Raw genomic sequence first — 15,493 nt, 5'->3', positions numbered from 1 at the left:
AACTGTATATCTAGTAACCATATCTGCAAATGTAAAAACAAGGAAGCACTGTTAACTGGGAATACCAAATAAATTGCGCAATACAGAACTTCCTCAAGGATAACGAAATTGATCAGAAACACCTATCCAAAATACATGACGCAATGAGGAAAATATAGATGATACAGAGCAGCAGGTATTTCTGTTTAAATAGTGTAACATTAATCGTGTGCGGATCTTATGTTTTTTCTGAAGTATAACATTAAAATTTAATTAAGATTACAGCATTAAAAGTTACTAAACAGTTAAAATAGAGCTGCTTAAAGGGTTCTTCACAGTGATGCCATAGAAAAACCTTTTAGCTTATTTAGTCTTTAACCATGGACTTGAACAAGCTGTAAAATGTCTGCTACCTGTTTTGGATCAGGGAGATTACTTGGGAATACGTCTTTCCGATGATGCTTTCTCCGTTGACTTTTACAATGCGGTCCCCTGAGAGAAGAGAAACAGGAAGACAACCAGATGCTGTTATTTAGTTACATGAAATGTAAAAGCATTCCATTAAAATTGTCACAATTTTTTTTTTGAAAAGCTAAACATCCACTGTTCAGCTGATCCACATGACACTCTGGTAAGATCAGATAAAGGCTGTGCTGAAAGTTACGACAGGACCTCACAACTCACTATCTTTGGTCAAATACGCGGACCGATTTGTGAAGATGAGATGGACAGGAAGACGGTCATAGGGGGACAGTGGAGAGTGATTGCGGATAATTGTGAGAACATGTGTTCCAGACCCTCCCAAAAAATCTCTCCATGGAGACAAAGGATGTTGTAATAACTTTTTAATGTTTCTTTCAGTCCAGACCAGTGGCGAGGCCAAAAATTTTAAACTGAGTGGACCTTGGTGTAATAGGGTGGACCTCAATGCACACAAATTACATCATTTTACAATATTAGGTTAAACGGATAAGAAATTATAAGCACATGAAAGTAAAAAAAAAGTTACAACCATAGTATTATAGTACAGAAATACAATCAAATGAATAATAAAACTGTCTTCTTCATTTTTTAAATTAAATATAATGAATTTTCCTTTTGTCTTCTGTTGTTTGATTAACATAATGACGCAAATTTCTTGAGGGCACTCACTGACACTTTAAGAACGAATAAGCACAGATCAATATACTGACACACATCTGATTTCTTTCTGAATTGTTTGCGTTCACTTTAAGACATAATTGACTGTTTTTATGAGAATCCTTGCCAAGTATTTTGAGATAATTTTGGGTGTATGTGTCCTGTCAAGTGCAGAGAGACGCTGTGTTTGCGTGCTTTTTGAGATTTAAAAAACATATGCAAATAGTAAACTTTATATAAATAGTAATTTATTTCTAAATGATGCGTATTTGAACGATTTTTATTAAAGAGATTATAATTTATGCTTGGTTTTCCACAAAAATATTTAGTTTCTCTTCTGACTGGGTGGGCCAGCCGTCAATCTGAGTGGGCCAGTGCCACCCTGGCCCTCATGTAGCCTCATCATTGGTCCAGACCGATCAGACTTATGTAACACTTTAGCAGCTTATGGGGCCCGCTGATAACTTTTGGTTGTTGGCTGGAGGTTCTTGTCTGGTTCACATCCAACTGTTTAGTAATGAGGTTATCCTTTGTGAACTTAGAGACTTAAGAGGGAATACACACAGAATTAAGTTTTGTGTTTTGTTTGTGCTACTTTTATTTGTTGTTATTTTATATATGTCAGATGGACATACACGACATACAAGTCTGGGCATTCAAGACATGTCTCATAGCCATTGAAGTCTTCTCTACATTGCTTGAACCCTTTTTTTTATTTTTTATTCAAGAATGTGTGTGTACGGTGTACAGTCTCCAACAGTACCTGTGCAGAGTCCAGCTCCATGGGCGGGGCCTCCTTCTTTTACCTGCTTGACAAAAATGGTATCCATTGGCTCCAGTCTATTCCTCTGTCTCCCTGATGAACAGACACGAAACAACATGTCGATAAGAAATTGCGTGTTACAGCATCATCAAATGAAGAAAATTTGTAAATTCTGTAGATCTCAAAAAGTTTTTTTCCTGAATCAATTCCAATACATGGTACTTTCACAAAAAATTCTTTGTATCCTTGTGTAACAGTGATATGTGGTGTTTGCCTCCCTCTATAGGCTAAGCAGTTATATCATTAGCATAGCAATGTGATATAATACCTCAAACTATTATACTGACCATATCACATACTTTGCATAATGTTTATAATGTATACATGACTAAATTCATACACAATGTACATATATTAGTTCCTTAATTCCACACTTTGCAAAAACAATTTTTTAAAATATATTATACTATAAGTGTCTATTACTGTTTACGGTTTATAGACTGTAAATTCAGCACTGAATAATACATTGTCCTGTAGAGGGCAGCAATTCATGTGATCAATTGATGACATCACAAAGTACTATAACAATATCAACACAGTGTTTCAGAGAGAGAGAGAGAGAGAGAAAAAAAGAGAGAAAGAGAAAAGAGAGAAAGTTATTACATTCATCCATGACATCTGAATCATGGGCCAATCCGATAAGTATTGACATCTTTTGAGAGGCTTGAGCTAATATAATATGGCTCATGCACATCCATTGAATCAGTCTTCCATAACAGCTTATTTAATAGTTCTGATTCATGGCGAGGTGGAAATATTCGATATTCTCCAAAGAGGACTGCCTAATGATAGAGTTACACTATTATAGCCATCTGAAGGGTAGCAGACATCAATCCCAATTTCTGTCTTATGGTCTGTCTAAAGTTACTTAGAATTGCACACCAATTACAATCTGGAAAAAGCCAGCTCTGCAGGAAGGCATCATAGTTTATAATAAACATGAAATGGTATTCCCAACCCATTTTACTTTTATTTGTTGAGTAAAAGCAAACAATGCACCAAGAAAAAATATAGGGAACATGATTTTCTCCATCAGATTGATTAAAGCATAAAAAGTGACCGTTCCAGACCAGTTTGTTATTTAGCTTGTGTAGCCTAAGAGAGTGACGCGAGTATATAAAGAGGTTGTTTTAGTGATGGATCAAGATATTAGAGATCCATTAAGTATTAAAAATAAATGTGCAATATGACACACTACTGAGTCATTGACAGTTAAGACAGGGATTGTGAATTAAGCTGTAATGCAAAAATGCAAAATACATTTTTTACCAAACAAAACATCTCACATTGATGTCACTCATTACAATATGAGTTACGTCCATACTGATCTGTCCACAGTTCTCTAGGCCTGCACGATTAATCGTTTGTAATTCTGAATCACATTTTTGTAGGCCAACCCCGAAAGTTAGCTGGACATGGGGTCCCTGGCTAAAAAGCCCATTAATTTTTCCCATAGACTTTTTATTATTACAAAAATTAAGCTTTCACTGTAAAAAAAATCCGTAGAAATTACAATGTTATTGCAGCTGGGTTGCCGGTTATTTACCGTAGATTTACAGTGTTTCCCATACATAGGCTCTACTTGGGCGCTGCGCCCAGGTAAATTGCGACCCGCCCAGGTAAAAAAAATCACTTTACGAATTTCCGTATTTTCTGAACTCGACTGGATGACCCGTGTTTTGGAGAGAGAGAGAGAGAGAGAGAGAGAGCGCGAAAGAGAGAGCGCGAGAGAGAGAGCGCGAGAGAGAGGTGGGGGTCGGGTGACCGTGAAGATGATGCACGCGTCATAAACTCATCATCCAGCGCGGCAAACTGGATCAACTGCAGCAGCAGCACATACGGAGCAGCCAGGGAACACACTGCGACCAAAATGGTTGCATATGCTTATGTGCATATGTGTTTATAGCATCTAAGTTGGCTTCATTTTGCGTGCAAGCACGTTGTGTCTCTCCGGTTGAGTGTCCGTTCACGTGCTCTCTGTTTCTCAATGAATTGGGCGCGACGCGAAGCAACCTCAGTGTCACATTGTATCCTTTCATGTTTCTGAACTTGAGCAGAGTTTTACCATTAGAGGTCTTTCTTCACTGAGGACGCGGGACCCGTACGGTTCCGGGTTTATATTTTAAATGGTCAGATGGGTCCGGGTCGGTCCTAGTTCATTACTTCGGGTCCCAAGTCTGATTAATATTGTGTGTAAAACCCGAATCGATCGGAGAACGGCCGTGAGCGCTACCGCGCTAAAGCTCGAGTGCTGTTTTAGCGTGCCTCCGGTTTCTATGGCGATAGCAACTGGCTCTTGTCACGACCACGCGCCGCTTCATTTTCTTTATCCCATTTTTTAATAATCTTACTATTAATAGCAATATCTTTACTAAAATCTAAACAGTTTGCACAGAGATTGTAGCAAAAAGCAGTGCTAATACTGAATGAGCAAAGCTCTAGCTGACTCAGGATATAAAAAACGCAAAGCTGTAATGTAAAGTCTGTCATCAGGACAGCAAGTAGACTTTTAAATCTGAAATAATTAGTGGATTATAATCGGCAAAAGGGAAATAGAAAGCAGAAGCAGTAAAAGTGCCTATCTTATAGAAGTTATTAACATTATAACATCAGTCACATTTATAATCTATAGACCTGCACTGTCTATATAGGCTATAGTATACATAGTATTGTATATAATTGAGTTTGATAAAAGGGGTCATCAAATTGCTTCATATATCAGTGCAAAAACATAAAGTGTTTTCGTGGTGCTTTGACAAACAGTGTCAGCTTTGTTTATGGCAAAAAAAGTTTGGGGTGGTTAGATTAATGAACTATAATGTGAAATTAATATGAATGTTTTATAAATCAAAGTATTGTGTTGTGTCACACATTATTAGTTCTTTGTTACATGTATAGTAGACCATTTTTTGTCGGTGGATAATAATGATTGCCCTTTTCACCAGCTACCACCACAAGTAAATTTCAGATCTGTGGGAAACACTGATTTAAATTTATGTTATTTACTGGCAAGAGTTTGCTCAAAGTTAAATACATTTTAAATATTAACAAGTCTTTATCTTTACAGAATAAAACTATACAATAACAGCCTCATGCAAAGCATTCTGGGAACCAGAAATCATCATCAACCTTTTTCTGTTTTTTGCTTCAGATTTTGTTTCCCAGAATGTTTTGCTTGATGCTGTTTTTTTAGTTTTACTCTGTAAAGACAAAGACTTGTAAATGTTAAATGTTCATTTAACTTTGAACAAAATGTTGCCAGTAAATAACATAAATTTAAATCTATGGTAAATTACCGGCAACCCAGCTGCAATTTCTACGGATTTTTTTTACAGTGTTGTGTTTAACAAAGATTCAAGACGCTTACACGTTTTGTCCAACAAGTTAATCTTGACAGATGAATATAGATTTAATGAAGTTTTATACATTTTGAAGACTTGTTGGACAACTTTCTTTTTAAAAAATGTCCATTTGGCCACAATGTTTAAGTGGTTTTAAATAAACAGTACCACAGTGTTATAATAGTTTTTAATTGCACTGTAAATGGTAAAAAGGTGGATCAACTTAAAAATGTACTTCAACTGGCACCAAAAAAGTAGTTATTTCAATATGTTTAAGTGAAAAACACTTTATTGAAGTAATTTTTTAAGCTGATCCAGCATTTTAAATCGCAAATCGCTATTTTGATTTCAATAAAATGCAATCAGATTGTTTAGCCCTACACAGCAGACATCTCTGCAATCTTATTGGTTATCTAAAGTGATGATGTTTCACAGTAGCTAGTTTGCCAAATTCTCTGCCATCCCTCGGGTGATTCAGCTTACGGGAAAACAACAATACAAGGCAGAACAGAGGACAGGTTTGTAAACCCCCACCCCCAGCTTTGTGAGTCAGTCTGTGTGTTTTTTGGGGCTTGTATATAAAGAAACAATGCCCACACAACAAACACGCTGCTTTAATTGGCTGTGATGTGCTTCCCACTAACCCGCATAAAACTAAGAGCCGTTCTGCCAAAGTTAATATCATGGTACAAGCTTTGTGTTCTCATCTCCAGGGCTCCTTTCTCTTTCACTATGAGGCATATAAATGACTGATGTTTTCAGTTTCTACCACATTCACCCTCCAAACCCAGCCAATGTCAACACAGGCTGTGTAATTTATTGTGGGAATTTTATCCCTGTTCTGCTGTATGCTGTATATCCACCTGTATTATACACTACTCACCTAGCCAAAATGTGAGTGTTATGGATTGGGAAAATGAGTTTGACTAAAATCAGAAAACTGAATTTTCTTAATCAGCAATCTACTCTAATTTTTCTCAATGCCTATAAAAACTAGTCACTGTTTGAGAGATTCATCCTGATGAAATTCCTGATCCTCAATCCAGAATTTCCTGTTATGAACATTGCAAAAACTGTCAGGACCCGCCTGAAATCATGTGTTAAATTACATCTAGTCTTTGTGTTCGGGGTCCTGGCAGTACCATGTTTTATGTGGGAGGTGCGTGGTTTTAGTATTGGTTTATTCTGACCACGCATTTCCCGGGTCTCGTCACTTTTCTCCGATCCCTAACTTGTGATTATTTTCCAGGGGTATGTAATTTACTTTGTCCCTATTTATTGTCCTTGTGTTTGCTGTTCTGTGCACGTTCGTCTTGTCTCATATCCTGTCGGTTCCTGTAAGTATTTAGTGTATCCTAGTCTTGATCTGTTTAATGTGTTGGAAAGTTTATTGTTAGTTTTTGTTAAGTTTAGTGTTAGTTTAAATTGATGCGTACTAATATTATATGAGAGTACCGCTACTTGTGTTGTTAGTAAACATGCTGCGCAACATTTTGTACATGTTTATGTATAAGCTTTCTCAGATATTTCAGAGCAATTGATGAAATAAGCAACTTTCACACACTCTCAAGTGCTCGAAAACATTCGATAACATTAGCGACAACTACTGAAAACATGTTACACTTCTTTTACACCCATTTTTAGCATTGTCCACTTGTGATCTGATCGACCAAAACGCATCTTAATACCGGGTGTAAACAGGGCTTCAGACTTATATGACTTCTGAAGGATGCATGCATACTCTACAAGCAACCCAAGTCTATTTTCTCTTTCTGCATTATTTTGGCTAACGTCTCTTGTGGACAGCTGGCCCTCCTGTTGTTTTGTGTTGGATAATGTTATTTGGCAGTGGCGGGGAGGACGCCCATTCTCTTTTTTTCCCTGAACATTACACAGCAGGACCAAATTCCTAAACATCACAGCCCCATACTCTCTCACACGCACGCACACACAATAAAACACTTAGAAAGTCAGAGAAAGTAATTACGGTAGGAAACTGAGCTTGGTATTTTAAGTTTAAAATACAAAAAATTACTTTCTTTTGACTGACAAAACTCTTTTGTACCGATATAAGCGGAAAGTATTGTGCAACACATGATACTGAAGTATTATGCAGGCATCATCATGTGAAATATCCCAGATAAAATTCCTAATATTCCTAATTCCGAACACATAAGCAAGGCTATAATTCAGCTGATTATCAAACATTGAGGCTATTACATTAAGACACAATGGGGCAGTTTCCCAGACAGGGTTTAGATTAAACCAAGACTAGGTACCTTACAAAACAATACTACGTGCATCTAAAAAACAAACCAATGGCAATTATATACTTTTAAATATGTCAGTGTTCAGATAAGACAGCTCAAACATGCATTTTATTCTGGGACTTGGCTTAAGCCCTGTCTGGAAAACTGACTCATAATGTCAACTAGGGCTGGACCAGAATATTCGAATATTCGTTCCGTGGGTTGACATTCGATTTTCAGTTTTGAGATTCGAATATATATATATATATATTTTTTTTTTTACAGCGTTAATGCAGAGCTTTTGCCAAGCAGGAAGTGCGCTTCATGCTCCCGCTCTATAGGTGGCGCAGAGAGACCAACATCCATAGCCAACAGCCACCAAACGCCACCAGTAGAAGATCGCCTTAAACGGAAAGCGCGCTTCCTGCTTTGGCATTCAGGCTAATAGTGTGTAAATAATAGAGCCCGACCGGTATGCATTTTTTGGGGCCGATACAGATATTAGGGAACAAAAAAAGACCGATAACGATATATCTGCCGATATTCTTTATGTGTATATTATAGTACAGTACACATATACTACATTATACTACATCAGGCTACTGTACATATAATACACTATATACATTAACAGAATATACTATATATAAATACTTTTTTTGCAATGATCACTCACAAATGTGGTGATCAAACACTTAAAATGACGTGACAAAGATATGTAATATAGGCAGGTGTGTTTTACAAGTTAACAATAAACTTTATTATCCAAAATGATTCTAATATAAGTGCACAAAACAGTAAACTTGACTAATTATAAATAACTTTAAAACACAAATAAAACAAAATACATATAACTTAAATGATTGTCAGTTTTGACGAGAATAATGTTATATTGGGCTTATTTTGAAAATGGAAACTTATAAAGCCATTGTTTATTAGCTTTACAATAAGTTATGTACTTCACAAATTAATTAGAAATTTACTGTTCTGCCGGGACTTTAAACTTTTATAAAACTAAAGGGTCTGCTTTCCGCCTCTTTAATTTAGCGAGGGTGTAAAGTTGCGCGAGCTTATTTAATCAATTGCTTTGAAATGAGCATGTTCAGTAACAACACAAGCAGCTGTACTCCCACAGACTGCGCGTAGGTTAAAGCGCGGCATTTCTCCGCCTCGCGTCATTTCTTCCGCTTGCGTTTTAAACAACTCGCAAGTGGACAAAAGAGACGGATTAAAAACACCAAATGTAAACTGGAATGTGTCTTTCTCGCCCAATTATAATCCAATCGACCAAAGCGCATCTTAATACCAGGTGTAAAATGTTGTGAAGAAACCGCGTGGCTGCCTCCACCTGAACTGAGAGACTGACTGAAGTGAAGGGGGGTTGGCTGGTGTCACTACAGTGAGTGACCTGGGTCACCATTAGCAACCAGTAGGGCGCACTCTGCTGGACAAACAAGTTCTTATATCTTTCAAAAGCATTTAATGTCTTCTGTAAGGAACGTTCATATCGGCTTCATATCTGCGGCTTATACGCCGATACAGATATATCTGCGACAGGCTCGGCAAAACGATAAATCGGTCGGGCTCTAGTAAATAACATTCAGTTTCTTGCAAAAACTGATTGATTTGCTTCACAGGACGTCAATATGTCACAAGGAGTTATGGGGGATTACTTTTGTATTGTGTATATATATGCTTTAGCTCTCGATGTGGTGGATCGGTTGCAAAATATCTTCTTTATTGTTCTACTGATGAAAAAAACTTATATGGTGTAAGTGTTATAAATAAACTTGATTTTGAAAGTATGCTACCGTTTTATTACAGTTTGTTGAACTTCGTTCATTTATTTTCGTTGTTTTATTTAAATAGCCTACCCTTTACGTTGTCTGTAATTACGGTGCTGCTAATTTCTGATATGGGAATGTTTGTTTGTTAGAAAAATGTTAGGCTACCTTATTAAAAGTATTGCTTGTGTTTTGTTTCACTAATGCTGTTCTCGCAGGGCGCATGACAGGTAAGCTGCTTCCGGCTTGTGCTGTTCTGTAGTATTTTTAAAGTTTATTCATTCTAAACGTGTCACATGTCCATATGGCACGAAAAAAAAGGCACTACACTCCCTTGGGTCCGCAGCAACACATCCGCCACATAATAAAACTGTAGACAGACACACACAGAGAAATTCCTGCCTTTATTAAAGAGAAAAATATGTTCAGCCCCTCCTTCCGAAGCTTCGAATATTCGATTTGATTTCTACTTGAGTTTCGAAGCTCAAAAAAATTGTATTCGGAACAGCCCTAATGTCAACTATTTTATTTATTAACAAAGGCGGCAGATACTGTTCTACTTCCCTTCAGTTTTTCCCTCACGCTTGGCAGAACATCTGCCAGGTGAATGGGTAAAAATAGATAATGAGTTTAGATGGGTCGTTTTCAGATGCGGATGTACTAGGATGTACTTCTGTCATGTGGATGTATAATGATAGATAGGGGTGTCCATGGTTAACCGATTAACCGTTAAAAATTGTTTAACCGATTGAAACATTTTGCTCGGTTAAGTGGCATCAGGTGACAGAATTTTCCCACCTGTTAATGCATGCAGACGTGCGCATTTTACTTTCACTTTTGAATTACGCAACTGTTTAAATGCAGCGCTTGCGTAAGCTGCGTTAAATAGCCTATGAATTTGCGTGCAATGCGAGTGCAACAGCTGGTAATGAAGTGCTTGAGTCAATGTGGGCAGGTAATTCTCGCAGAACTCGCCAGTTCCAAGCAGTGCAACCGGCTACTCCTCCATAAAGCGCTGCTTAAATGATGGGTTTATTATTTTTCTTGATAAAAAATACAACAAAACGATCTCGCTTATATTAAACATTATATATGTACATTATAACAAAAACGAGTAAGCACGCGGCTTTGTCTGATCATTCAGCTCGCCTCGCAAACTCTGACAGAAATAAATGAAATCTGACACCTGCGGCTGCTCTGTGACGCGACGCGCGTTCAGCTCCGCTTCAGGCATCAGACACATTCAGTTGTAAGTGTTTGCTCTCTCTAACGAAACTAGATGATTTAATTACAAAAAAATATCAAAACGACGGTGAAAGACGGTGTCGGGGTGGGCAAGTGATCTAACCGGTGAGAGGCTGAAGCACCGGTAATCACCGTTTCACCGACTATCGCGACAAACCCAGCCAACACCCGAGCATCATAGAGAGGCGGCCGCGGAGCCTGCGAGTACCTTCGCCCAGCCTACCATCCCCGCGAACGCAAAAGTCAGTCACATACTTAAACTGCTCTGTCATTACCACTGCGTTTTATTTCTATAAATTAATTTCGTTTTAAATGTGGTCCAACCAGTTATTAAAGGTGTTAAAAATTAACTACCCCTTTGTCGTGTGTCTGTATCTCTGGGTTGCGGCACGCATAATATGGTTAACCGAGTATTAACCGCTAAGGGTGTCGGTTAACAGTTAATGAAAAACTTGAAAACGTGCAGCCCTAATGATAGATCTGCCCTGATCACAGACATCAGAGTAGCGGGACAAAGCACAACGCACACAAAGAACATTACTCCACATATAACAATCAGAGATGGCGATACAGAGGCCAGAGTTACAGACTGCCGCTTTAATTTTACTTCCATATTAATAGTTTAATTACAAACATAAAATGCTGCCACATTGCCATTGAAGACACAAGATATCAGAGTTATAATAGAAAAAATACATGTCATGCCTGTGTCTTGTTGTGGTTACTTTAGCTTGGAAAAAAATAAAATATGAATGTGGAGATGTATCATTTCTTTCATCATCTCCTCATTATACTGGATATCTAATCAGGTGCAGGAAGCCAAGATAGCAGCCGAGTCAACAGCACATTTTGTTTGGGAACGCCGAGCTCCCTTATTTCGAGCCTTTTCTATACAGTATCTGCTGTTGTCAGGCAGCAGTAGTTTAATAAAGCACCTGAGCCAGCAGATACACTGGAGATCACATCTGGATCATAACCAAACTGAGTCTGGTCTCTGCAATGAAGGTGGGGTTTCACTTGTCCTCCAAGAATTGTGTGGAATTCTGTTTGCTTGTACTTTTGCTCCCGTCCCTGTCTTCGTGGACATTACCCAAAACATTGGGCAGAAAATAAAACGAAATTCAATAGCTACGGCATGTATTTTCACAGAAAAAGAAAAAACAAATATTTGAACAGATGTTGAGTTTTTCTTTTTCTGTGGCTTGATTAAGTTGTAGCAAAGATAAAACTCAATGTGAAAAGGTATTTTTTTTTAACTGGGATCACTGGGTTCTTATATACAAGGTTCTGAAATATATATTTTTTAAATCTTTAAATGGTTACAAACACTGGTTATACAAAGGGATGCCCAAACACTACCACATGTGGGCTCAAGCTAGTGGAGCCAATGTGTTTGTGTTGGGGTGGTCAGGATTCTCAAAACAGATTAAAAATTATTTTAATTAACATCCAAATATTACTTGCTATTTAAGTTTGACTATGAGTGGTTAGATTTCTAAGAAGGTTTTGAGCTGAAATATTGTAGACTACTGTACAGTGGTGCATTGTCCTCAACAGCTCAATACATCTAATGTGAGGGGGCGTAAGTAATGCAAGGGTGACAGAAATAGATGAAACAAAGTAAATATTTGCTGGACTGTCTAACATTAAAGCAACAAACACACAAACAAACATGTTTAGTAATGCTTTCAAACACATATGTTTAAATCAGGGCAGAAAGCTGTTTACACACAACTTCTACTGGAGCACACCCAACCGTTTCACCCAGATTGTCTACACGTGGAGAGCAGATCTCTGTCCACACAAACACGCTTGGCTCATTCTGGCAATACGTCAGACAAACATTCAAATAACTTTCTGGGTGAATGTAGCAAATATCCAAGCCGATGCATTCATAAGACATAAGAAATTATTAGGAGGAATTCTGAAACTTTAGTGCAGGCATTTCTGATTACTTTCTAGAGAAAAGTCTGAGACAGTAGACTCATTGCGCAATTTAGAAGATGAGACATTTGAGACATTTAAGAATCTTGATACAAGTACAGGCTCCTGTAGTCTGAATGAGGGAGCTGGCAAAGTACATGAGTACTTGAACACCCTATTTCTAAGTTCTCCCACTTAGAAAACATGGAGGAGTCTGAAATTGTCATCATAGGTGCACGTCCACTGTGAGAGACATAATCTAAAAAAATCCAGAAATCACAATACATGATTTTTTAACTATTTATTTGCATGCTACAGCTGCAAATAAGTATTTGAACACCTGTCTATCAGCTAGAATTCTGACCCTCAAAAACCTGTTAGTCTGCCTTTAAAATGTCCACCTCCACTCCATTTATTATCCTAAATTAGATGAACCTGTCTGAGGTTGTTAGCTACATAAAGACACCTGTCCACCCCATACAATCATTAAGAATCCAACTACTAACATGGCCAAGACCAAAGAGCTGTCCAAAGACACTAGAGACAAAATTGTACACCTCCACAAGGCTGGAAAGGGCTACGGGAAAATTGCCAAGCAGCTTGGTGAAAAATGGTCCACTGTTGGAGCAATCATTAGTAAAAGGAAGAAGCTAAACATGACTGTCAATCTCCCTCGGACTGGGTCTCCATGCAAGATCTCACATCGGGGGGCCTCAATGATCCTAAAAAAGGTGAGAAATCAGCCCAGAACTACACGGGGGAGCTGGTCAATGACCTGAAAAGAGCTGGGACCACCGTTTCCAAGGTTACTGTTGGTAATACACGAAGACGTCGTGGTTTGAAATCATGCATGGCAAGAACGGTTCCCCTGCTTAAACCAGCACATGTCCAGGCCCGTCTTAAGTTTGCCAATGACCATTTGGATGATCCAGAGGAGTCATGGGAGAAAGTCATGTGGTCAGATGAGACCAAAATAGAACTTTTTAGTCATAATTCCAATAAAGGAGTTTGGACGAAGAAGAATGAAGTGTACCATCCCAAGAACACCATCCCTACTGTGAAGCATGGGGGTGGTAGCATCATGCTTTGGGAGAGTTTTTCTACACATGGGACAGGGCGATTGCATTGTATTAAGGAGAGGATGACCGAGGCCATGCATACAACCTCCTTCCTTCAGTTAGAGCATTGAAGATGTGTCGAGGCTGGGTCTTCCAACATGACAATGACCCGAAGCACACAGCCAGGATAACCAAGGAGTGGCTCTGTAAGAAGCATATCAAGGTTCTGCCGTGGTTTTAGCCAGTCTCCAGACCTAAACCCAATAGAGAATCTTTGGTGGGAGTTCAAACTCCATCCATATTTCTCAGCGACAGGCCAGAAACTTGACTGATCTAGAGAAAATCTGTGTGGAGGAGTGAGCCAAAATCTGGATTTTTTTAATTATGTATCTCACAGTGGACAAGCACCTATGATGACAATTTAAGACCCCTCCATGATTTCTAAGGGGGACAACTTGCAAAATACCACTCACAAGCTTTTATGCGATTGGCTCCTGGTCAACTGCTAAGGTATTATGCCTGCAACATTAGGGTCATGTGTTTGATTCCAAGGTAATCCACATACTGTCAATATGTCACTGTCAAATGTTTGCCAAATAAATAAATGTGGTATAAAGAAAACGAATCTGCAGGCACAGCATAGCTTTTCCTCCAAGGTTTGCGAAGTATTGGTAATATTCTGTGAAATAATACATGCTGTCAAATGAAGGCGCGTTATGCACACGGTGTAGCATTTCCTTAACACTACAGTTAATCTGTGTGTGTGTGTGTGTGTGTGTGTGTGTGTAAGGGACTCAGGTTACAGCCCCACTCTATGGAATGCATCACTTAAGAACAGATACGAGAAATTTCTGCAACTCAATTTCCTCTAGGAATCCCTCTTTATCAAATCCATCACAGCCAGGGCTCATCCCTTTTTGACCCAACTCTGGGTTGAAAACAACACAGCATTTTTTTTTACAACATCTTTAACATAAAATTTGGCCCAGAACCTTTTTTGATATTAAATAGCAATAAAACCATTTGTTTTTGAAGTAACGGCTGTTCTTTATCCAATTTGGTTTTCTTTTATGTCTGCATGTCATCCTATCGTCTATGATTATTCCAGTCTGTTCATTAAAAGTCTGCTTATACTCTTAAAAATAAAGGTGCTACACAATGCCATAAATGAACCATTTTTTTGCTGTATGGTTCTATAAAGAACCTTTAACATCTGAAGAACCTTTCTATTTCACAAAAGCTTATTTGTAGTGGAGTAAAAGGAATTTATTTGACTATAAAAAGTTAAGAAATTGTTCTTTTAAGCATCTTTGACTGAATGGTTCTTTTACGGAATCGCTGTAAAGAACCTTCTGCAGCCACTTTTTATAAGTGTAGGCATATCCGACAATTGTTTATAAAATGCAGACATGTAAGAGGCTGTTATTAGATGAACATTTAGTTGTTTTATTCATGAGTAGAATGAACGGTATGCGTTTTTGGCATGTTGTCCCAGGAGCTCAGTATTTGGCCCGAACCCAAAGCACTGCCCCCATATTTCTGGTTAGGAAACCAGGCAAGTGTGAGGAGAGGGGTGTGAAGGGTGGTGGACAAATTATGAAAACGTGGATGACTCAACTGCGTATCAATGTAGATGGTTTAATCAAATACACGCGCATTGTCTTGATTACGTGCCTGAACCGAAATGAACTTTTGGTCTGTAATTATTTATCGGTCTGGTTAGTGGCTAAACTGATCTCTGAAACAAATACCTTGTTGAAAATAAAATGTTTTAGTTGGCTAAAGACAATGGAAGGCAACGAGCATGGATCACAACTGTGCGGAGAGGTTTGGCAGCCAGGCAAGAATTCAAGAACCTGTGGCTAACATTGTATACATTTATTTTACACAGTAATGTTAGCTCAGTGTAACAGTTCATACACGTTAGATATGATACATGAACTAAGGTAAT

The 15,493-nt window shown here is 38.2% G+C and overlaps 1 protein-coding gene across 5 annotated transcripts in view; it reads right to left on the bottom strand.

Moving 5' to 3' along the window:
* Positions 1 to 15,493, bottom strand: part of arhgap21a (Rho GTPase activating protein 21a) — a 108,959-nt gene that overhangs the window by 22,563 nt on the left and 70,903 nt on the right. For all 5 annotated transcript variants that reach the window (XM_065294637.2, XM_065294635.2, XM_065294639.2 and 2 more), the window contains 2 exons: positions 1,883 to 1,975; positions 393 to 471 (listed from right to left, as the gene is read on the bottom strand). In XM_065294637.2, the coding sequence (XP_065150709.2) occupies positions 393 to 471; positions 1,883 to 1,975 (172 nt within the window). The remainder of the gene's footprint in view (positions 1 to 392; positions 472 to 1,882; positions 1,976 to 15,493) is intronic.

The sequence above is a fragment of the Paramisgurnus dabryanus genome, chromosome 22, assembly GCF_030506205.2.
Source record: "Paramisgurnus dabryanus chromosome 22, PD_genome_1.1, whole genome shotgun sequence".
In the NCBI taxonomy this organism is placed as follows: Eukaryota; Metazoa; Chordata; class Actinopteri; order Cypriniformes; family Cobitidae; genus Paramisgurnus; species Paramisgurnus dabryanus.
The sequence above is the reverse complement of the archived record's forward strand: the minus strand, read 5'-3'. Positions and strand labels throughout refer to the sequence as shown.